This window comes from Nymphaea colorata, chromosome 11 (genome assembly GCF_008831285.2).
Source record: "Nymphaea colorata isolate Beijing-Zhang1983 chromosome 11, ASM883128v2, whole genome shotgun sequence".
Lineage (NCBI taxonomy): Eukaryota > Viridiplantae > Streptophyta > Magnoliopsida > Nymphaeales > Nymphaeaceae > Nymphaea > Nymphaea colorata.
Window position 1 is genome coordinate 20,466,869 of NC_045148.1, and position 18,010 is coordinate 20,484,878.

An 18,010-nucleotide genomic window follows, 5' to 3' on the forward strand; every position below is an offset into this window, starting at 1 on the left:
CACAGCTTTGTTTAGTTGGGATTTGGGAGGGGTCCTCATAAAAGTTGAGGAACCATTTGGGGTCTACTTCACATGGGTCAAGCCAACTTATTGAGTTAGGTTAAAGAAGATAAATAAATTCAAGTTCTCTTCTTATATGAAAAATCAGAGTATTCAAAAACCTTTCACCATAAACCCAAGCATGCATAAGCCACATACAAAAGTATTAGCCCCGAGGTTTTATGCTATTGGGAGTGCGACTGCATCTCTCTACCATGTATTATGGTTTTCGTAGATAAAAAAGGCAAATAAATGACCAAGATTTGTTAACATTTTGTTAAAGGAAATCTAAAAGTAGGTGCCGATCAGCATTAACAATAACTTGTGGACATTCCTTGAATTTACCTTAAAATTAGGGCAGATTCATGAGACATATGTTTATGAATCTATTCTAATTTTGAAGCAAATTTATAAAATACTCGCACCTTGTTTCTAATGCCAAATTGTCCCATACAGATCTAATTAGATGAGAGGAGACGGATCATGGTGTAATCTAATAGAGATCTGTATTAAACAATTGGAAATTTAAAAGTGATTCAAAGAGTTGCTCAATGCATGATTAGTTTGAACATCACCTATTAAACTTTGTTGGTGATCAATGAAAACAGTAATTCGTTTTAGAGAAATTTACAAGTAAAACTGATCAACTGTTGGTTTCTACCAATAACTGCTTGATGTTTGAGAAATCATAAATGACTGTTTGAGTTTATAAAATAATTCATGTGCACATGTTTCTAAATGAAAAAAAAAAAAAAAGAATTTAAAAACGGCTACATTACTTTCAATATTCTTTTCAGACCAAAAAAAAAATTAAAAAAAATTTCATTTGCTTATTTCTCTACAATTTCACCTTTCACTCTTTCTATCCACTGATATGGAATTTGGTTTCATGCACATATGAGCCGGAAGTGTGAAAGCCCGCCCTCCCTCACCTCTACCCTCCAAACACCACAGTCTCGTGTTTGTTTGTTTACACGGTGGATCCCACATAAAATAACATAAAAAATAGTTCTTAGGTCACATCAGATTTGAAATTCGAGACTATTAAATACACCCTGTCATAATAATCATAAGGTTTCGACTGGATGGGCTAGACCCACACCTCTCATATATTGTGGAAAAAGAAATATTAAATATCTAAGCAATTTATTATGGTCGAACATAATCCTCCCCAAAATATTTGGAGAAATAAATCTAACAGGAGAATGTCTTAAAAATCACCAAGTGCGTCCACTAGATATTTATTAAAAACATATGCAGCCTTCCTAGTTCCGTCAAAACTTTTCAACAAATTTTAAGGAGGATTTGAAATCCACGCCCGAATATACCGTTTATTCAAAGTTTAAATAATTGATGTCGGTTTCAGATACCACAGCTATCAAATATCCAATCAGTGGTAGAAATGCTAGGTGAGTATATCGAAGTTTATATGAAACACTTATATAGTATGTCTTTATTATCAAATGATTTTGAGGCCATCCATTAGCGAAAATAAAATCTTATTTCATTAATCTGCATCAATCTCAAAAATTAAAACAGATTCATTCAATATCAACACATGAATTTACTTTTGAATAAAAATTTATAAAAAATTTACGAAATGTTATTATTACCAAACAACCCCATGATAAGTACAGGTGTATGTTGTTATTTTCCGGCGGTCTGGTCCGAGCCGCAGACTGACCAGTCAAAATTAGGTAGATATGAAACGTGTCCACGTAGGTTCGAACTTTTGACCTTTCTGAAGGCGAACGCCTTGAGCCCAAGGCGAACGGGCAGCAACTACGATGGTTCGCGTTTGGAATGGGGGATTGAAACAGAAGGTGGTCCAGAAAACGAGGGTATTTGCTCACTATTTATTAATTTTAAATTAAAAAAAATCTGGTGTTAAAAATAAGTTAACCGAATAATACCGTTGCGAAATTATTAAATAAGAAAAGGCACGAAGAACTGTGCCCGACCACACTCTCATCGCTCTCGTATTTTCGATCGCTAGGGCGGGAGGAAACGGAGGGAACCATCCCGCCGTTCGTTCTTCCATTCTCGTTTTGATCCGCCGGCGACAGCACCATCGATCCGCTTCTTTCGTCTCTCTCTGTCTCTTCCCTGGTCGATACAGTGAGCTCTATCTCCATTTTTCTGGACGGTTTTTCTCTCTTGGTCCGATCCGACCTTTTTTCATTTTGGTCATGCTCTTGCAACTCGGCCGTGATCTCATGCTTGTTCGTTTGTTTCTGGTTTAGAATTTGCGTCATATTCTTATGGCCATTTTCCTTCCATTAGTACGAACCGAATGTTTGGTGCGATGTCTGTGCAGAAGGCTTTTTTTAGCGTATCAAGCAATGGTGTTCTATGTGTTGCCGTGGAAATAAATGGTTTTCTTTGCGGACTTTTCTTGGTTATCGTTTTTCACCCGTTCTCGCTGTTTCGAAGCGTTATTGTTTTGTCTTCTGTTTCAAACCCGTTCATGGATTTGTGGTCAGATTAAGTTGGTTGATTTGTTTGGCGCTCCCAAGTAAGCGTATAGCAGAAAAGAAGGTCGCCGTCTTTCTAGATTTTATTCTACTTCAAGATTTCCGTTCGTGATTTGCTTTACCTGGGTCAAGTTTGATTTGTTAATCGTGGTGGTCTATTTGTGCAGGTTGAGTGCTAAAGAGGACGGTTTTACGTGGTCCATTTATCCTGAAATTGGAACATTTGCGTTCTAGACGTTCTTCAAATGGGCTATATAGGTGTTCATGGTGTCAACACACTGCATAAGTACAAGTACAGTGGCGTCGATAGGTCCTATGTGGCGAAGTATGTCTTGCAGCCATTCTGGAGCCGCTGTGTGAATCTCTTCCCACTTTGGATGCCGTAAGTGACGTTTCTGTTGCTCCCTCATCTTTCTTTTTGAGTGTGTCTCCTTTTTCTCTTTCTCATTATGTAGGTCAAGATAAAATTTTGGCAGTTTTTTGCTTTTACAATCTTTTCGTGGAGATGTCTTAGGGTCTCCATGTGGACGGTAACAAGACTAGGGTGTGAGTTCGACCGAATCTCTTTGCTTACCTATTTTGTTTCGTCTAGTGTTGTTATTGTTGAGTATAAGGATCAAACTTCAGCTTCAAAGAATTTGAATTCAGGTGTAACTTAAGGACATACACACATCATCAGATTTAGTTGTCTTTCCCTTATCTTCTGTTCTATTGTTGTAAACCATGTCCTCTAATGGTTATCCTTCTAGTATCTGTAACATCTTGGTAATATCTGTAAATATCTTTTGATAAATACAGCAATATCTGATTGTGCGAATCTCTTTCCATCTTTCGTTTCTGATCCAAAAACTCTTCATGGTATCAAAGCCATTGAAGCTCTAGAGCAGATCGGTCCTTCAATCTATCGTGTGTGTTCTGAAGTTATGGCAGCCAATTCCGGCACCCATCAGTATGCTGCCCAATGGAATGCTGCAACATGCCTAGTTTCGGTGAAGCTAGACAAAAGAAATTACTTGCTCTGGCGAAACCAGATCAGGTCCGTAATGACTTCTCAAGGGTTGCTGAAGTTTGTTGATCGTGTTTTGCTCCATCTCAATATATTAAGAAAGAAAACAATAGGCAAGAACCAAATCCAGCCTATGAAGAATGGGAGCATTCTCATCAACTCACATTGAGTTGGATTCAGGCTACTGTCTCTGAGCAAGTCTTGGGCCAGATTCTTCATGTTGAAACAGCCCAAGAAGCCTGGGGCAGATCTAGAGCGATCTTATGGCTCACAATCTCCCTTGCGCAATGTTGATGGTCAAGTTAGAACATGCGCCCTGTAACTATTTGATATATCCCTACATTCTCCGTTCTTTTAGGATGTCAGTACTCTTAATTTTTCTGACGTCAATCCTCAGTTTTATTCTTTTGCTAGTGATATCTCTTTTACACTTGAAAGATGTAGGTCTAGGAAGCAAATCTGCATGCTGAAGGGATTGGCTGTTAAAACCCTGCATATGTCAGAGGACCATGGCTCTTCTAGATCTAGCAATCTCTTTTGGCTATCGGGACATTGGTTTTTGCATAGCATATTCTCTTGACTCGTCATTGACATTATCATCATCTTTCCTCTACCATGACATTGGATGACCTCTTAGGTCAGCTTGCTGTGATCATCATTCCACCATAATCGACAAATGTTGGGTTTGATCTACGCATGTCATCTTGCTCCTTTTTCTTCTTGTCTCTTTCTATCTAGAGATAGGGGTGAAGCAGGTGGTATATGATTGTGTATCTCCCTCCTATCCCCCTGTCACCTATTCTAATGCTCTAATTTTTTAGATGTCCGATTTTTTATGGTCTATATGAATTACTAGATCTTTTGTAGTTCAGTTCCTTCTATTTTTTATAGCTCACTCACTCATCTTTATTTTGGTACCTATATGTTGTACTGGAAACCGGCCCTTAGGCTCTTATTCATACTTGTAAACAAATAATTGATCTGATTATGGTTTTGTAGCAATGCTAGTTATTTTAGGCCTTTTGCTACTCTTAATAACTGGTAAGTGAAATTGAATGAACATTCTAGTTTGTTTTGTCATTTGAAATAAATACTGACTTATTTTTTCTCTTCATTTTGTACCTTTGGGTGCATCCACAGGCCAAACATGGTACGTCTGATCTTATTCTTCAGTAACAGTTGAACTATGACTGTTCCATATGATGGTTTAATTAATCATACTTGGGATGCACGTGCTGTTATTTACTGCAGATCACTTTGACGGGTTTCATGTTCTTGGTGGTATCTGCTCTTCTGGGTTATGTAAGTTATACTTTCCAGAGTTTGTTGTTATGTCAAGGTTGATGTTTAATATTGTAGTTCTTCTAAATTCAGAATCTCAGATGTCTTAGGCAGTAGGCCTTGTATCATATGGTTATTCCGCTCCCAAGGACAGTTCTGAACTAATGTTGTGGTGCAATGTACTGAAATTTATTGAAGATGATTTTCTAATGCATCTTGTTTCTCAGATTTTGCAAGTGTGTGTGAAAAACTAGCTGTATGACAGTAGCTTGCATTCAGCTTGAGGATGGCTATAACAATAAGGGACTTAGTCCAGCCATGTCTTCTTAATGTTTTTTCATTTGTCAAGCAAATAACTACATTAGTTCTATATAAGCAGATATTGCAGATGTAGTGTATGCTTTTTTCATGCAACAATTGGTAAGAGCTTTTGATGGTTCTCTTTTCCTGTTTGTTTGCAGACTCTGCTCATTAGCTGCCCCCTTTCTTGCCTTTGTACCAGCTTTTGGTTTCTTGCTATGCTTTAGAATAGCCTTTCACATCCTTAAAATGAGTAAAACCAACTAAGGCTGAATCAGCAGCTGCATTTGATCCATAATTGCATTCAAAGTTGAATTTTTGCAATCTCTCATCAATGATAAGTGGTAACAGAGACATTAGGTGAAATTAAAAAATTCTGTGCACCTTTATAGTTAAAACTTAAAAGTGTGCCTAGGCATTGGGAGGCTGCATATATAGATGCCTAGGCCACCTAGGCAGCCCAAAAAAAAAATATTTCTGAAAGTTTTAACTCTAAAAGGTTTATTTTTTCAGTTACATTGTTGCATATATGCGCACATGCTGTGTAACACTGTGGTTGCTGGTGTACAGCCTATGTTTAGATTGCTGAAGTGGCCCCTTGCAATGAGATGCCACTGATAATTTTGTTTAGAAGTAGAAACAGCGAAAGCAACTATATCTAGTCCCCTTCTTCTTAATATTTCTTTAATGAAGTTCCATAGAGTTCCTTGGCAGGGGATTGACATGGTGAGCAACTTGACAAATGTGAACGAACAAGTTATTGTTTGGATGGGAATTGACTGACATTAGGATATTGTCATAAATTTTTGCCAGCTATTTCATTTTGTTGTTCTTAGGTGTGTATGGTGAATTTAGAAGGTAACTTTGCCTGCGTGCCAGGCGGTGCCTAGGCAAAAAAGGCGACTGATATTTTTTTATTAATATTTTTAGTTTTGTTAACTATTACATAATAAAATTATGTACTTACTGAACTGTAAGCTTCTATTTCCAGGTGTGCCTATCACCATTAACACAGACATGTGCAATACAAAAAAATAAAACATGAAAAACTATTCTGTTCTGTTCTATTATAATTGAATTATTATACTTTGTTAGTAAAGCCAAAAAGTAAAACATGAAAAACTGTTCTGCTCTTGTTTACATGACAACTAACAGTACATTTGCTGCTTGTTTACATACTGGAAAACCGTTCTGTTCTGTTCTAGCTGATGCCTTAGTTTGATAGACAAAAGAAGACATGTCATTCTTGTTTACATACTAGACACAATGCTTGCATTTCTTAGGATGAGTTCATATCAGAATCCAATGCCAGAAACATACCTAAAACATTCTGACTTTAAAACAACAGTTTCTCTAGATAAAGTACTGCAATAGAAAAATTAAATATGAATTCTGGTGTAAATAACTGTATATCCTGTTATGAATTGTAATCCATTTTGTGTAGGACCTTATAGACTATTTCATTTGAATAATTTCAAACGAAAATGGTATTAAATCAATACGTATGACATACATTACAAGACATATAATATACATTATAACAGCTTATGAAAATCAGTACATACCTTCCCATGGACTGGGCGTGCTGGTGCCTAGGCACGAGCCTAGGCACCAGCACCACACCCATTACCTAAGTGATGGACGTAGGCAATGCGTGTGGAATATCGCCTAGTCCACGCCTAGGCGTGGCCTAGTTGACACCTTAACAACATAGGAAAATAATAAAAAGAAAGAATATGAATTTCCATATTTTAAAAATATTGCCAAAATGAAGATATCAAGTTTTCATCACCAAATTTTAACATTGATTTTTTTAATGTCATTTTAATTTGGGTTTTCTGTAACATTTTTACTTGAAATTTATGAAATGAGTAGGAAACCCAAAATTGCATAATTGTTTTTAGAATTTTTATATTTTAGTATTTTTTTGGGATCACAGAGATTTTCTTGAGAAAAAGAGCTTTTTAATTACTGAAGAAAACATTACCAAAAAATCTATATTGATATCTGTTGCAATGGTTCTAACTCAAGTATGTTCCAGTAACTGGTACCATTATCAGGCAACATTTAGTTCTACATATGACCATAAAATTTAGAAACTTCTAATATCAGCAGTTAATCCCTTTTGTCTTTACTTTTGGAGTAACCTATTTATACTTTTCCTTGTCCAGTGTGGAGTGTGTGGTCCACTCATTCTTTTTGTTGCATAACCTTTTCATGATGATGTTTTTTTTTTCCCTCATTGTACGTTCCATGTAGCATTAGTTTCATGCATAGGACATTTATGTAGTGCATCGTCCAATAGTCTAGTACTTCCTCTGACTTTTTTCAGTTTCTGATTGTCATTGTAGATTTATTCTCCTCGTCTGGATTCTCCTCCACCACGTTGGGTGCATATTGCACATGGGTTGCTCCTCTTTTTATATCAGGTTTGTGCAAGCTCTCCTTGTCTTGTCCAACAGAGAATGATTCAAAATCTAAAAGGGGAACAAGTGTAGGCTTTATTTGGAAAACACTTGGAAAAGACTAACCATGAAATCCATAAATAGACTAAATGAAAACTCCATACTGGTTGTTCTGGAGCACCACAGTGATCATATCCAGGATTTACTGTCTCCTCAAGATGAGACACCTATACAGAGAGTTGAGAGTACTGTCAGAACAATTTTAGGTCAACATCTTTATCTGAAAACGGGCTTCAGGAGGAAGTCAGCTTTCTCAAATAACTCCTATGATAAAGAATTGAAGCTTCTTCTACTTTTGAAGTGCTTTATTTCGAAAAGCTGACTGTGTTGTGTCCTTTGTCAAGTTAGCATGAGCATCTAAAAGTAGGTATCTCATCTTTGCCTTGGACTAACAGCAATTTAGAACTTGGGGCCTTTCAGTATTCTTTAGGGTGGCCTGCGTAAGATAAGTGTCAGGTTTCATTGACTTCTTGGGTTTCTAGTGACAAGAAAACTGTATCGAGGTCTAAAGGCAAGGCAACGGTTTGGTCAACTACCACTTCTTAATGATAGGATTTGATTTGAGTAAATGGCATGCCTCGTCTGCTTTTAATACTTACATGGTTGGTTACAGGCTTTACAGCTAATGCATGAGACACTGTGCCAGTATTTGAAGTTGTTTGGGTATAAATTTGATGTCAACTTTCTGCTTACAGACATAAAATTCAATATATTAACTGTTTTGTGTGAAAATTTGTGTATTCTCCAAGGACTGCATCTATCTTGCTAAACCCATAAAAAATCTTTGTTGTCATATGCACTACCATCATCAGTTTTTCTTCTTGTCCAAGTCTGAAGAAAATTGTTTAAACTTGAAATAGGAGAGCTTGTCTGGCTGATATTCTGTGGTACAGGCTTATGCTCCCTTAATATGTGATAGCAATGTGCTTTTCCTCCATTTTGTTCATTCTATGCATTTGTTCTTTTGCACTGGCAAATCACTTTCTAATAGCACCCATCGGTTTCCTCTTTTGCTATTACATTTTACTGGGTGATTTTTATCTTGTTTTTGGTTTGATTGATTGATATCAAATACATGCTCTAATTCCTTTCTGTTGCCACTACATGCTAAGATTGATGTTGCTGCATAATATGTTGAACCTATCAGCTGTCTTTCTTATTGCATTTTTCATGTCTTATTTTTGGTGTATGTTATATTCCAGACTTTTGATGCTGTTGATGGCAAGCAGGCCAGGCGCACTAATTCATCCAGTCCACTGGGTGAACTCTTTGATCATGGTGATTTCTTCATCATGCTTGAGCTATAAGGAACTTCTCAATTTTGTGTGAATTGTGCTTGACTGGTTTAAGTGTACAATTGCAGGTTGTGATGCGCTTACATGTGCGGTATGTTCCTTTCTTCAGCTTTCCTGAGTTGAAGGATTGGGCTTTGCTTGATTCTTTCTTTCAATGATTGCTTCTTAGTTTGAGGCTCTGGCATTTGGGAGCACTGCTATGTGTGGAAAGGATACTTTCTGGTTTTGGGTGATAGCAGCAGTTCCATTCTACTGTGCTACATGGGAACAGTAAGTCATGTTTGTGTTTACTGTGATGAATATTATCGCCTTGTTTTCTAACCTTTTATTTTCCATCAGTTATCTGTATGGATATTTTGTTATTCTTCTTCTTTGCCTCTGCCTTCTAAAATAAGTTTGTAAAACTAAAAAGTAAGGTTGCAACATCTCTTTTTATCTTTTCGTCTGAAACTTTAGCTCTCTATCATCTTAGCTTAAACTTATTTCATCTCTTCCTGGTTTTCTTAAAATTTCTGCAGCTTCTTCACCAACACGCTTATTCTTCCAGAAATAAATGGACCTACCGAAGGGCTTATGCTGATTTACATGGCTCATTTTTTCACAGCTGCTGTAGGTAATGCCGTGTACTTGTTATTTTTTTCTTTTACACAGTTTCTTTAGCATTAATCATTCCATATATTTTAAATGCTATCTATTGTGTGGATAGAATGTTTATCTGGCTTCCTTCATTGATTTTGATCACTTTCTTATTATTTGCCGATGCAATTTGGGCATCTTTTCATTGTTTGAGCGTATTTTTTTTATCTTTCAAGTTTTGGGCACATTAACTTATGATTCTTATGGTGATAATCTTTTTTTCCCTTTATAAGCATGCCTGACGAAGTGACCTGTATTAATTTTTACTATCTTGTTTTCTATAAATCATTTTTTATGTAACTTTCAGGTGCTGAATGGTGGGTGCAGGATGTTAGATCGTCTATTCCGATTTTGAATTGGATACCCTTGATTCCTGGTAAGGCTTTCTGATAAGACGTGGGGTGTAACTACCATCCAGTGATGGGAGACAAAGTTGGTACTGTTGATTTAGTTGATTGTGCATAATCTGTAATAACTGCAAACTCTGGCTGACTTCACCATGGTGTGCACATAAAACATCTCTTACTTTTAAGGCTCTACATTTCATTTAAACAATAGTTTTTGGTATCCCAATAGTTTTTGGTAAGTGACATTATGTTGGTAAAGATTAAAGAACCTTACTAATATCCTCAGTGTTACTTATTATCCAATCTTAACGTGACATTTCCAGTTGCGCAAATGCAAATAACTTTGTAAGGCATGTAACTATGACTCAAAAAGGATGCTTCTCTCTCTCCCTCTGCATCTGTCTCTACAGATGGCTGTAATAGTTAAAATTTTATTTCCTTAAATTCAACATCTGAAGTGCTTCTGTGTAGGTGAGTGTGTGGTCCTTCACAGCGAATTGTGAACGTTTGCAGCACTTAGATAGTTAGATGCATTAATAGTTTTGCTACTTCAGTGATATACTGTATCCCAGTATCCCATTTACAAACTCTTTGACCTGATTCAAATTTTGCTTTATATTCTACAGCATGACTCCGTAAGTACTCACCCTTTTAGCCATTACAAGCTTTAAAGAATTGAGTAACTTTTCTTCTGCATTATTGTTGAGCACCATGATGTTTTACTAAAAGGTTTAGAGCATTTTTTTTCTCTTTTTTTTTAAGAAAAAATCCGCACATTTTAAGATTTAGGAGTGTGTCCTTTTTGTTTACTTTCTATAAAACTTAATAGAGTAGCTCCAGTGGTCAATGATATTCTCTGCTATATCTTTAAAGCAACTTTTCTTTCTTTTTTTTTTATCAGCTTGGTTGCACATTTGAAGTCATAGTTATTTATTTCAGGAAATAGACAGATGCTTTTTTCAAGATTTTGATTGATGTCATATGTTAAATTTGCTAACATGTCTTGCCAGTTCCATGACTATTGTCTATGTCACACGGGCGTTGCATTTGGAATGTCGCACCAGCATCGGCATGATGCTGATGTGGGTGTGGCCTCGATTCACACCCATGCACTGTCAACAAGTGTCGGGTGCAGTCAATCGCACCCGACGTTTTCCGTTCAAATTGGATGCACACCTGACTCGAGTTTGACACAAGTTGGGTGCAGTCAGCCCGCGTCATGGCCTTTTTTGTCTTTTTATTTTACTTTATTTTATTTTTAACTTTTAAGTTAAAAAGTAAGGGATTAAGGCACAGTCGTTTACTTTTGATGGTGCCATCTCTCCTTTCTTTTGTGCTTGCTCCCTTTCCCATTCCAGTGCAGTGAAGGATTTTTTCCGCAACTGAGACTCTTGGGTGTACTTCTGACGGCCAACAGTGACGTCCAACTGGTCTCTGACAACTTGCAGCCGTTTTTTTTTTCCTCTTGTGGCAGTCCACGCAAGCATTCTCAGCCCCCTTTCATTTTTCTCCAGCAACCGGCTGTTCTGTCCGACGTCCGGCTGTTGCTCTCTCTGGTTCAGACTCCATTTTACTCAAATGAATGTTTTATTGTTTTTTTCAATCCCTTTCGTTGTTTTATTGTGCATCGTAGTGACTGTGGGCCTTTGTTTAAGTTTTTTTTGTTCATTTGTTTTGTTTATGTTGGTTTTTTTTCATGCACACACAATGTTAGACTGCTAGTTTATTTTTTAGTTTAATTTCTGCAGTCTGCATTCTTGCCCTTCTATTTTCATTTTGTAGTGTCACGACTTACTGGTGCTTCTATATTGCTGTTAAATACTTATAATGTCGATGTTTGATTGCTAACGTTTTTCAGTTTCTGTTTCACTGCAATGACTGTTATGGTGCTGTTTAGCATGTTTTTAGGATTCCTTTCTGTTGTGTTTTTCAATTTTTGTTTTCTTGCTGTATGTTTTTTCAGTATACTGTTTTTATAGTGTACATTAATTTAATGTGGAAAGTTTCCTGTTATTATATTTATATATTTCATTTTCTAGCAGTTACCACTAAATGTGGAAGTGTATTTCACATTCAGTGTTTACTATTTAATATTTTACTTAGCAGGTAGCACCGAATGTACATGTACATTGTGGGAGTGTATTTCACATTTAGCTTACTTTACATTTACAAATTACTATACATAATTATATATGCCTGATATCATATGCCTAATGTTTGTAAGCATGTTATATTCAGATACATCATACATTATAAGTATGTAATGTATGATATATATATATATATATATATATGTATGTATATATATGTATGTATGTATGTATATATAAAATAAGTAAATTAATAATAATAACACCTTTGTCACACCGCTGCACCTAAATTTTTTGGGAAGTGCCGCTTTGGCACCTGCATCCACACCCCACACCTATGTGACATAGACTATTGTATTATTTATACCATTTTGGACCATTTTAAGTTTATTTATTGGTGGCATTGTTATCCTTTAGTCATTGATATGTGGTCAGGCCTCACTGTCATAAAACATCATCAAGCTTCCATCCTTTATTTGTTTGACAATAACATCACTGAATCAAATGGAGATGACATAATTGAAACCACATTACTCTGTTATTTGTGAAAACCTAATATTGAACTGCTTATTATTTCAATTTTTATGATGGTCTATGTATTTCTATTTTATCCCTTGAGAAACCTTTTTTCCTATCGCATTTTTCTTTTGATTTCTTAGTCCACTGACAACTTAGTCATTTTTACTGTATTCAGAAATTCCAACATATCGGATGGTGCTGTTTTTAATGATTATTGGTGGTGTTGTGCCTACTGTTTCATACAAGTAAGTCATCATGTATACTTGTATATTCTCAACCTAAGGAATGGTAACTTTTGCACGATAAAATCTCTGAAGTCCTTGTGCCAAACACTATTTTGTACCAGATGAGCTTCTCTTTTCGGTTCACCGACATTGCCTTCTTTCTTGTTAACAATTTGATACCCTGTGAAGATTATTGCATCATTTTAATATTGGCTTGTGGTATTCATTAGCTTCAGATTCTAGATTTATAGCGTGAGTACAAGACCAATGTCATTGTTATTTTGTTCCTTGATTGAGAAGATTTTACATGTTTCCTCTCCAACAGAACTACCTTCATGATCATGAATCCTTTCATATACACATTTTAGCAGTCATGAGATGATGACTGCTTCTCCTTCCATAATTTCAGCATATGGGATTATGCAGTGTTACCGGTTTGATACCTTGTTCGAACCCTGTTACACATTTAACTGCTTACACATGTAAATTGTTCCCACTCGATGTTTACAACATTGTGGCCTCTACTAGTCTCAAGGTTAAATTGCAGCAGCAATCTGGCCTTATGCTGGGATGTACATCTGAAATTAAAATCCAATAAAAGAACTGTGTGTCTACATGTAAATTGAAAAGCAATATGAACTATGACAAAATGACACACTCATAAAACTTGAATTCCATCCAATAGATGCAAAGCTTTTCTGATAGTTACTTAAAAAGTCTATGGGTTTCATTTTGTGAAATCTTCTGCCGACTCAGTCCTACATATGTATATGTATATTCTGAGATGAAGAGTGACAACAAAGAGAATACTTTTTTGAGGCTATGCTAGTCTCTTTGCATATCTAACTCAAGGTAATATAACCATGTACTACCTTGGAATTTGTTCTCTATTAATTTTGCCAAGTTTTAGGTGTTCTTTCAACAACATCCAAAATTTAGGGGTGTGTGTTTTTTCTTGTTCAAATTTTAGAGGGTTGTTTGCAAAAATTTATTTTTAGTTAAAAATGACATTGGATTAAACATTCTGAGTTTAGCTTGTCTTAAAATTTAGAATTTGTCAAGGTGCTCTGTGACAATTGGTTCTGCCTCCAACAGTACTGGATGCTTTTCTTTTTAACTGGGCTGTCAGATGCTTAGTTCATGTAATATGTCATGTTCTTTCAACTGTATTTGAATAAATATATCTCCAGCATGCTGTGCTGTCATCCTCAGATCTTCCTTGCTGAAGAACATGGTGTGCATGTGCCAATTTCTCTGCATTTTCCTTCTATGCAGTATATTCAATGTACGCAAAGTTGTGCGAGCAAGGAGGGGAAGCATGTTCCTTGCGTTAGCTATGGTATACTTTTTCCTTTTGTAAAATAAAACTTGTTCCAGGGTCTTCTTTTTGTTGGCATAATTTTTTGTTTTATTGCAGCTTTTCCCATTTGGCATGATTTTGGGGGGAGTTTTGGTGTGGTAAGAAATACTAAAGTATTACGTGATACTCTATGGTCAATTTGCTGAATAATCAGATGCTGGTGTCACGTAACTTACTGAATTTTTATACAGGTGTTATCTCTCTCCTTCAGATATCATGCGCCACCATCCTCATTTGCTGATAGTGGGAACTGGGTTTGCATTTGGTTTTCTTGTGGTTAAGTACCTGCCTGGCCTGTTGTTAGTAATTTATTATTACTGTAGGGATTACCTTTCCTGCATCGTACAACACTATTAGTGCAATGAGTCCTTGCTTGAGGAATTTAAAAAAAAAAAAAATTTAAGAATCCCAGAGATTCTATGCATATCTATCATAAGGTAGTGCTGGTAGAAAACAATCTTTCCATGCTACCATGTCTTAGGAAAGACTTGTAAGTTGCACTGCCCCCCTGGGGAGTTGAGCCATGAGGGCCTCCCCTGCAGTGCAGATTAATATTGGAAGTTGATTCCGCGCTGCTGTTCTGCTGTTAAGATTGTTCTGAATATGAAATATTGTCTAATGTAGTTATTTATGTAGTGAAAAATTCTATGGAAAACAAGGGCACTTCCATGTTTATTAAACCTGTGTTTGTGTTGGCAGGGGCGGATGATCTTGGCTCATTTATGTGATGAACCAAAAGGCTTGAAAACTGGAATGTGCATGGTCTTTCTCTCTTTCTCTCTCTCTCTCTCTCTCTTCTGTCAGTTTTTTTGATACACTTATTTATAATATCAGTTCACTGGGTTGCAAAGTGGTCTCAACAGTCTTCTCAATGAAATCCGATTCTCTTCCTGAATCCCTTACCTATCTTTCGTCCAAAGGCAGAACTAGGGTATGCAATGCAGACTCTCTGCCATGGATGAAACAATCTTTGAAGGGAAAGAAACGGTGTAGTCTCTAAGCTCCCACCCTGGACCACCAAGTGTCACAGGAGGCACCCACTATTTGCCCTCCCAATGGACAATGTTAGAGCATTACGTTCTTGTCATGTAACCTTATAACAAAAGCTTTTTTTTATCTTGAGATAGTAGTCTCATATTAAAGCTTGTGAACATGATAGTGGAATTTTCATACCCAAGTTCGCACTTCTCTCTCTCTCTCTCTCTCTTTTTTTTTTAATTTCTTCATGAGTTTAGGTTTGGAACTAAACTGTTTCCTCTTGTAACAGTCCTTGTTATATCTTCCACTTGCAATAGCAAATTGTCTGTCTGCAAGTCTTCTTGGCGGGTACATGAACTCTGAACACTTTTATTGGCTGAATTTTTTAGAACTTTTATTAAGAATTCTAAGTTGCTCTCTTGCTTTGTTGCAGGATACCACTTATCGATGAATATTTGATTCTTCTTGGATATTGTGCATTTACTGGTAAATGATTTTTCAAAACATTTTCATTTTGATTTCTGCATGGTGTTTTGGCTGCCTCACCTTTAATTCTACTCTGTGCAAGTGTCCCTTTATATGCATTTTGCCACTTCTGTTGTCCACGAGATTACAACTGCTCTTGGAATATATTGCTTCAGGTGAGAAATTATACATGTCTGCTCTTAATGATATTTGAACTTAGACACTGCACTTAGTGGCATAGTGAGGTTAAGTTCTTAGAAAACCATTCAGAAGTACTTCCTTAGTAGGTCATAGCTCCCAAAAATAATGCTGATAGTCCTAGTGAACTCAGACTGCTACGCTGGAAGCAGGCATTAGTTACTTAAGTTTAGACTGATTTGGTGAGGTTACCTTATGGGAGGGTGAAAATTTTGACTGGACCATCAGAATCTTATCTTATATGAATTACTAGGATGAACTTTGTGTAACTAGTAATGTGTAATTGGATTATCCAACATCATTAAATCAAATTGGACCAAGCTACATTGCTTTTGAGTCATGACTTTGACTGAGATGATCCCAACCCAGTCCATTAACTTCTGCCAGAGCTGCATCATCTGGCCACACTGACTTGTAGAGAAGTAAACCAGATTCTGCTATACGTCTAATGCTCTGTACCTTGTAGAGATATTTCTCTGCTTTGGATCCTTGACCAATTTCTGAAGTTCTTTAGGTTACTTCTAAAGACATTAAACATGCATGGATATAGTCCTGCTTATATTTAAAAATTTTCTGTACCTGTTCAGGATTACCAGAAAAGAAGCTTGAACTCTCTGCTATGGACGTTAGAATGTACAGGTGGGTCAATGCTTGTACTTTTTTCTTTTTAAAATTTTTAACTCACGGATCAGGGACTAGGCTGCTTCTTTATGGTAATGTTCTAAATTGCTTGTCTTTAAATATGGACAGGATTAACCAGAAAGGAAACTTGAAGATTTGCTTCTTTAGAACATATAAGGTGCAAGTCCTTGTATCATTCAATTGTTATACACCTGTTATTCTCCGGCTGGATATTCGGAAAGTTTTTCACTTGCTGCCATTTTTTCTAGCTGGCTCCCAAGTGGTTTAATTGGGGATGATTGTGTCAATTATTTTGGATTCTATGTGAAAATATGGATTAATTACATATGATTTTCCAGAAAATTTGAAAATATAGAGATTTCAGCTTGACATTGGCTGCTTGGTAAATTAGTGCTTCATTTGTCCATCTGAAATTGAAAGATCATGTTCATGGCAAAATTCTGATCTTTTAGACTGAAAATATGCGAACCATGCAAACTGTCTTCAAAGATTTTATACTTGATACGCTACATGTACCTTTTAGATTCTTTGCAATTGATTAGTCATGATTGGACATCTCTGAACTCATGGAGTCATGGTTAAATCCAATTCATATTTTTTTTATGCCCTGTTTGAGCATATCTTAAAGAATCTTCAAGCCCAAAATGCCTGTAATTTATTAGGTTAAAATGCTAAGCAGTTAATCTTGGGCTCTCGGGCCTTTTTAAACTTTGATACACCGAAAATAGAAAAGTGTTTCATCAATTCCTTATTGAAGAATGGTCATTTATGTATCCATGCCACATTTTCGAAAACCTATCTGTTGCCTCCTTGTTTGTGTTTTCTTCACAAAAGGAAATAGGTATTTCTGAGTTCATCTAAATTGATGCATTTCTTTCCTTGGTATTTGGACCATAATAAAACTTTGATACGAGTCTTCCGGTGATTTAGAAAGTCAATCTCAAGTAAACCGACTCTAAATCACATTTGACTGTTTGATATTGAGACATGTAAAAGAGCAAATAAAATATTAACTAATCTGGAAAAATATATAATATCATAGTGCATTACAACCATTAAGGGTTAGGCATGTTGGTTTTTCACTAAACTGCTGAAAGGACAGCCGACAATGAAAATGGATCGGGAATATCTCCTTACCAGTCTGTATAGCGGAATTTGATAAATAAATTTAGATCGAACTACTAATTGGATTCTGTTCAGTTTCGCAGTTTCGTACCCAAATCTGAATCAAATGCAACATCCGACTACACAATCTGATAACGGTACCTGATTACACGCATAAATGGCCGATCTTGTGCTTGTCTGGTTCAAATTTGATCCTGAAAATTAGGTTCTGAATCCAACTCTGATTTTCCAGAATCTGATTAAGTCGAATTTGTTAAAATGCTGGATCCTTTTTTAATCCAAATCGTTTACATGCTTATCCTTATATCTTAGTGGTGTTTTACATTAAGAAAATCTGTTTTCCCTACAGCTTATTGCCGTAACCCTTGGTTCTAAGTCTCCTCTTTTGAGAAACGAAAAGTAATCGCTGAAATATATTTCATACTGTATTTGCTGTCTCTCTTTTCGTGTACCAAGAAGGATTTCCAACATTCCTTTATCAATTTTAAAGCATTGCCTTTGATCTTTTCAAATTTCACCAGTAAACGTACCCATACAGTCATATGCCATAAACAAATGGTACCATC

General features: G+C 36.2%; 1 protein-coding gene across 1 annotated transcript; it reads left to right on the top strand.

The window, feature by feature from the left end:
• The first annotated feature begins 1,988 nt into the window (after nucleotides 1–1,988).
• Nucleotides 1,989–16,565, top strand: LOC116264377 (choline/ethanolaminephosphotransferase 1). The gene is made up of 20 exons (XM_031644544.2): nucleotides 1,989–2,157; nucleotides 2,681–2,895; nucleotides 4,660–4,669; nucleotides 4,771–4,821; nucleotides 7,452–7,529; nucleotides 8,768–8,843; nucleotides 8,929–8,951; nucleotides 9,030–9,130; nucleotides 9,379–9,473; nucleotides 9,804–9,872; nucleotides 12,628–12,697; nucleotides 13,952–14,015; nucleotides 14,094–14,134; nucleotides 14,228–14,312; nucleotides 14,736–14,798; nucleotides 15,304–15,362; nucleotides 15,448–15,500; nucleotides 15,583–15,655; nucleotides 16,265–16,316; nucleotides 16,428–16,565. The coding sequence occupies exons 2-19, from the start codon at nucleotides 2,759–2,761 to the stop codon at nucleotides 16,284–16,286; spliced, it is 1,170 nt and encodes a 389-aa protein (XP_031500404.1). The 5' UTR covers nucleotides 1,989–2,157; nucleotides 2,681–2,758; the 3' UTR covers nucleotides 16,287–16,316; nucleotides 16,428–16,565.
• Nucleotides 16,566–18,010: the final 1,445 nt, after the last annotated feature.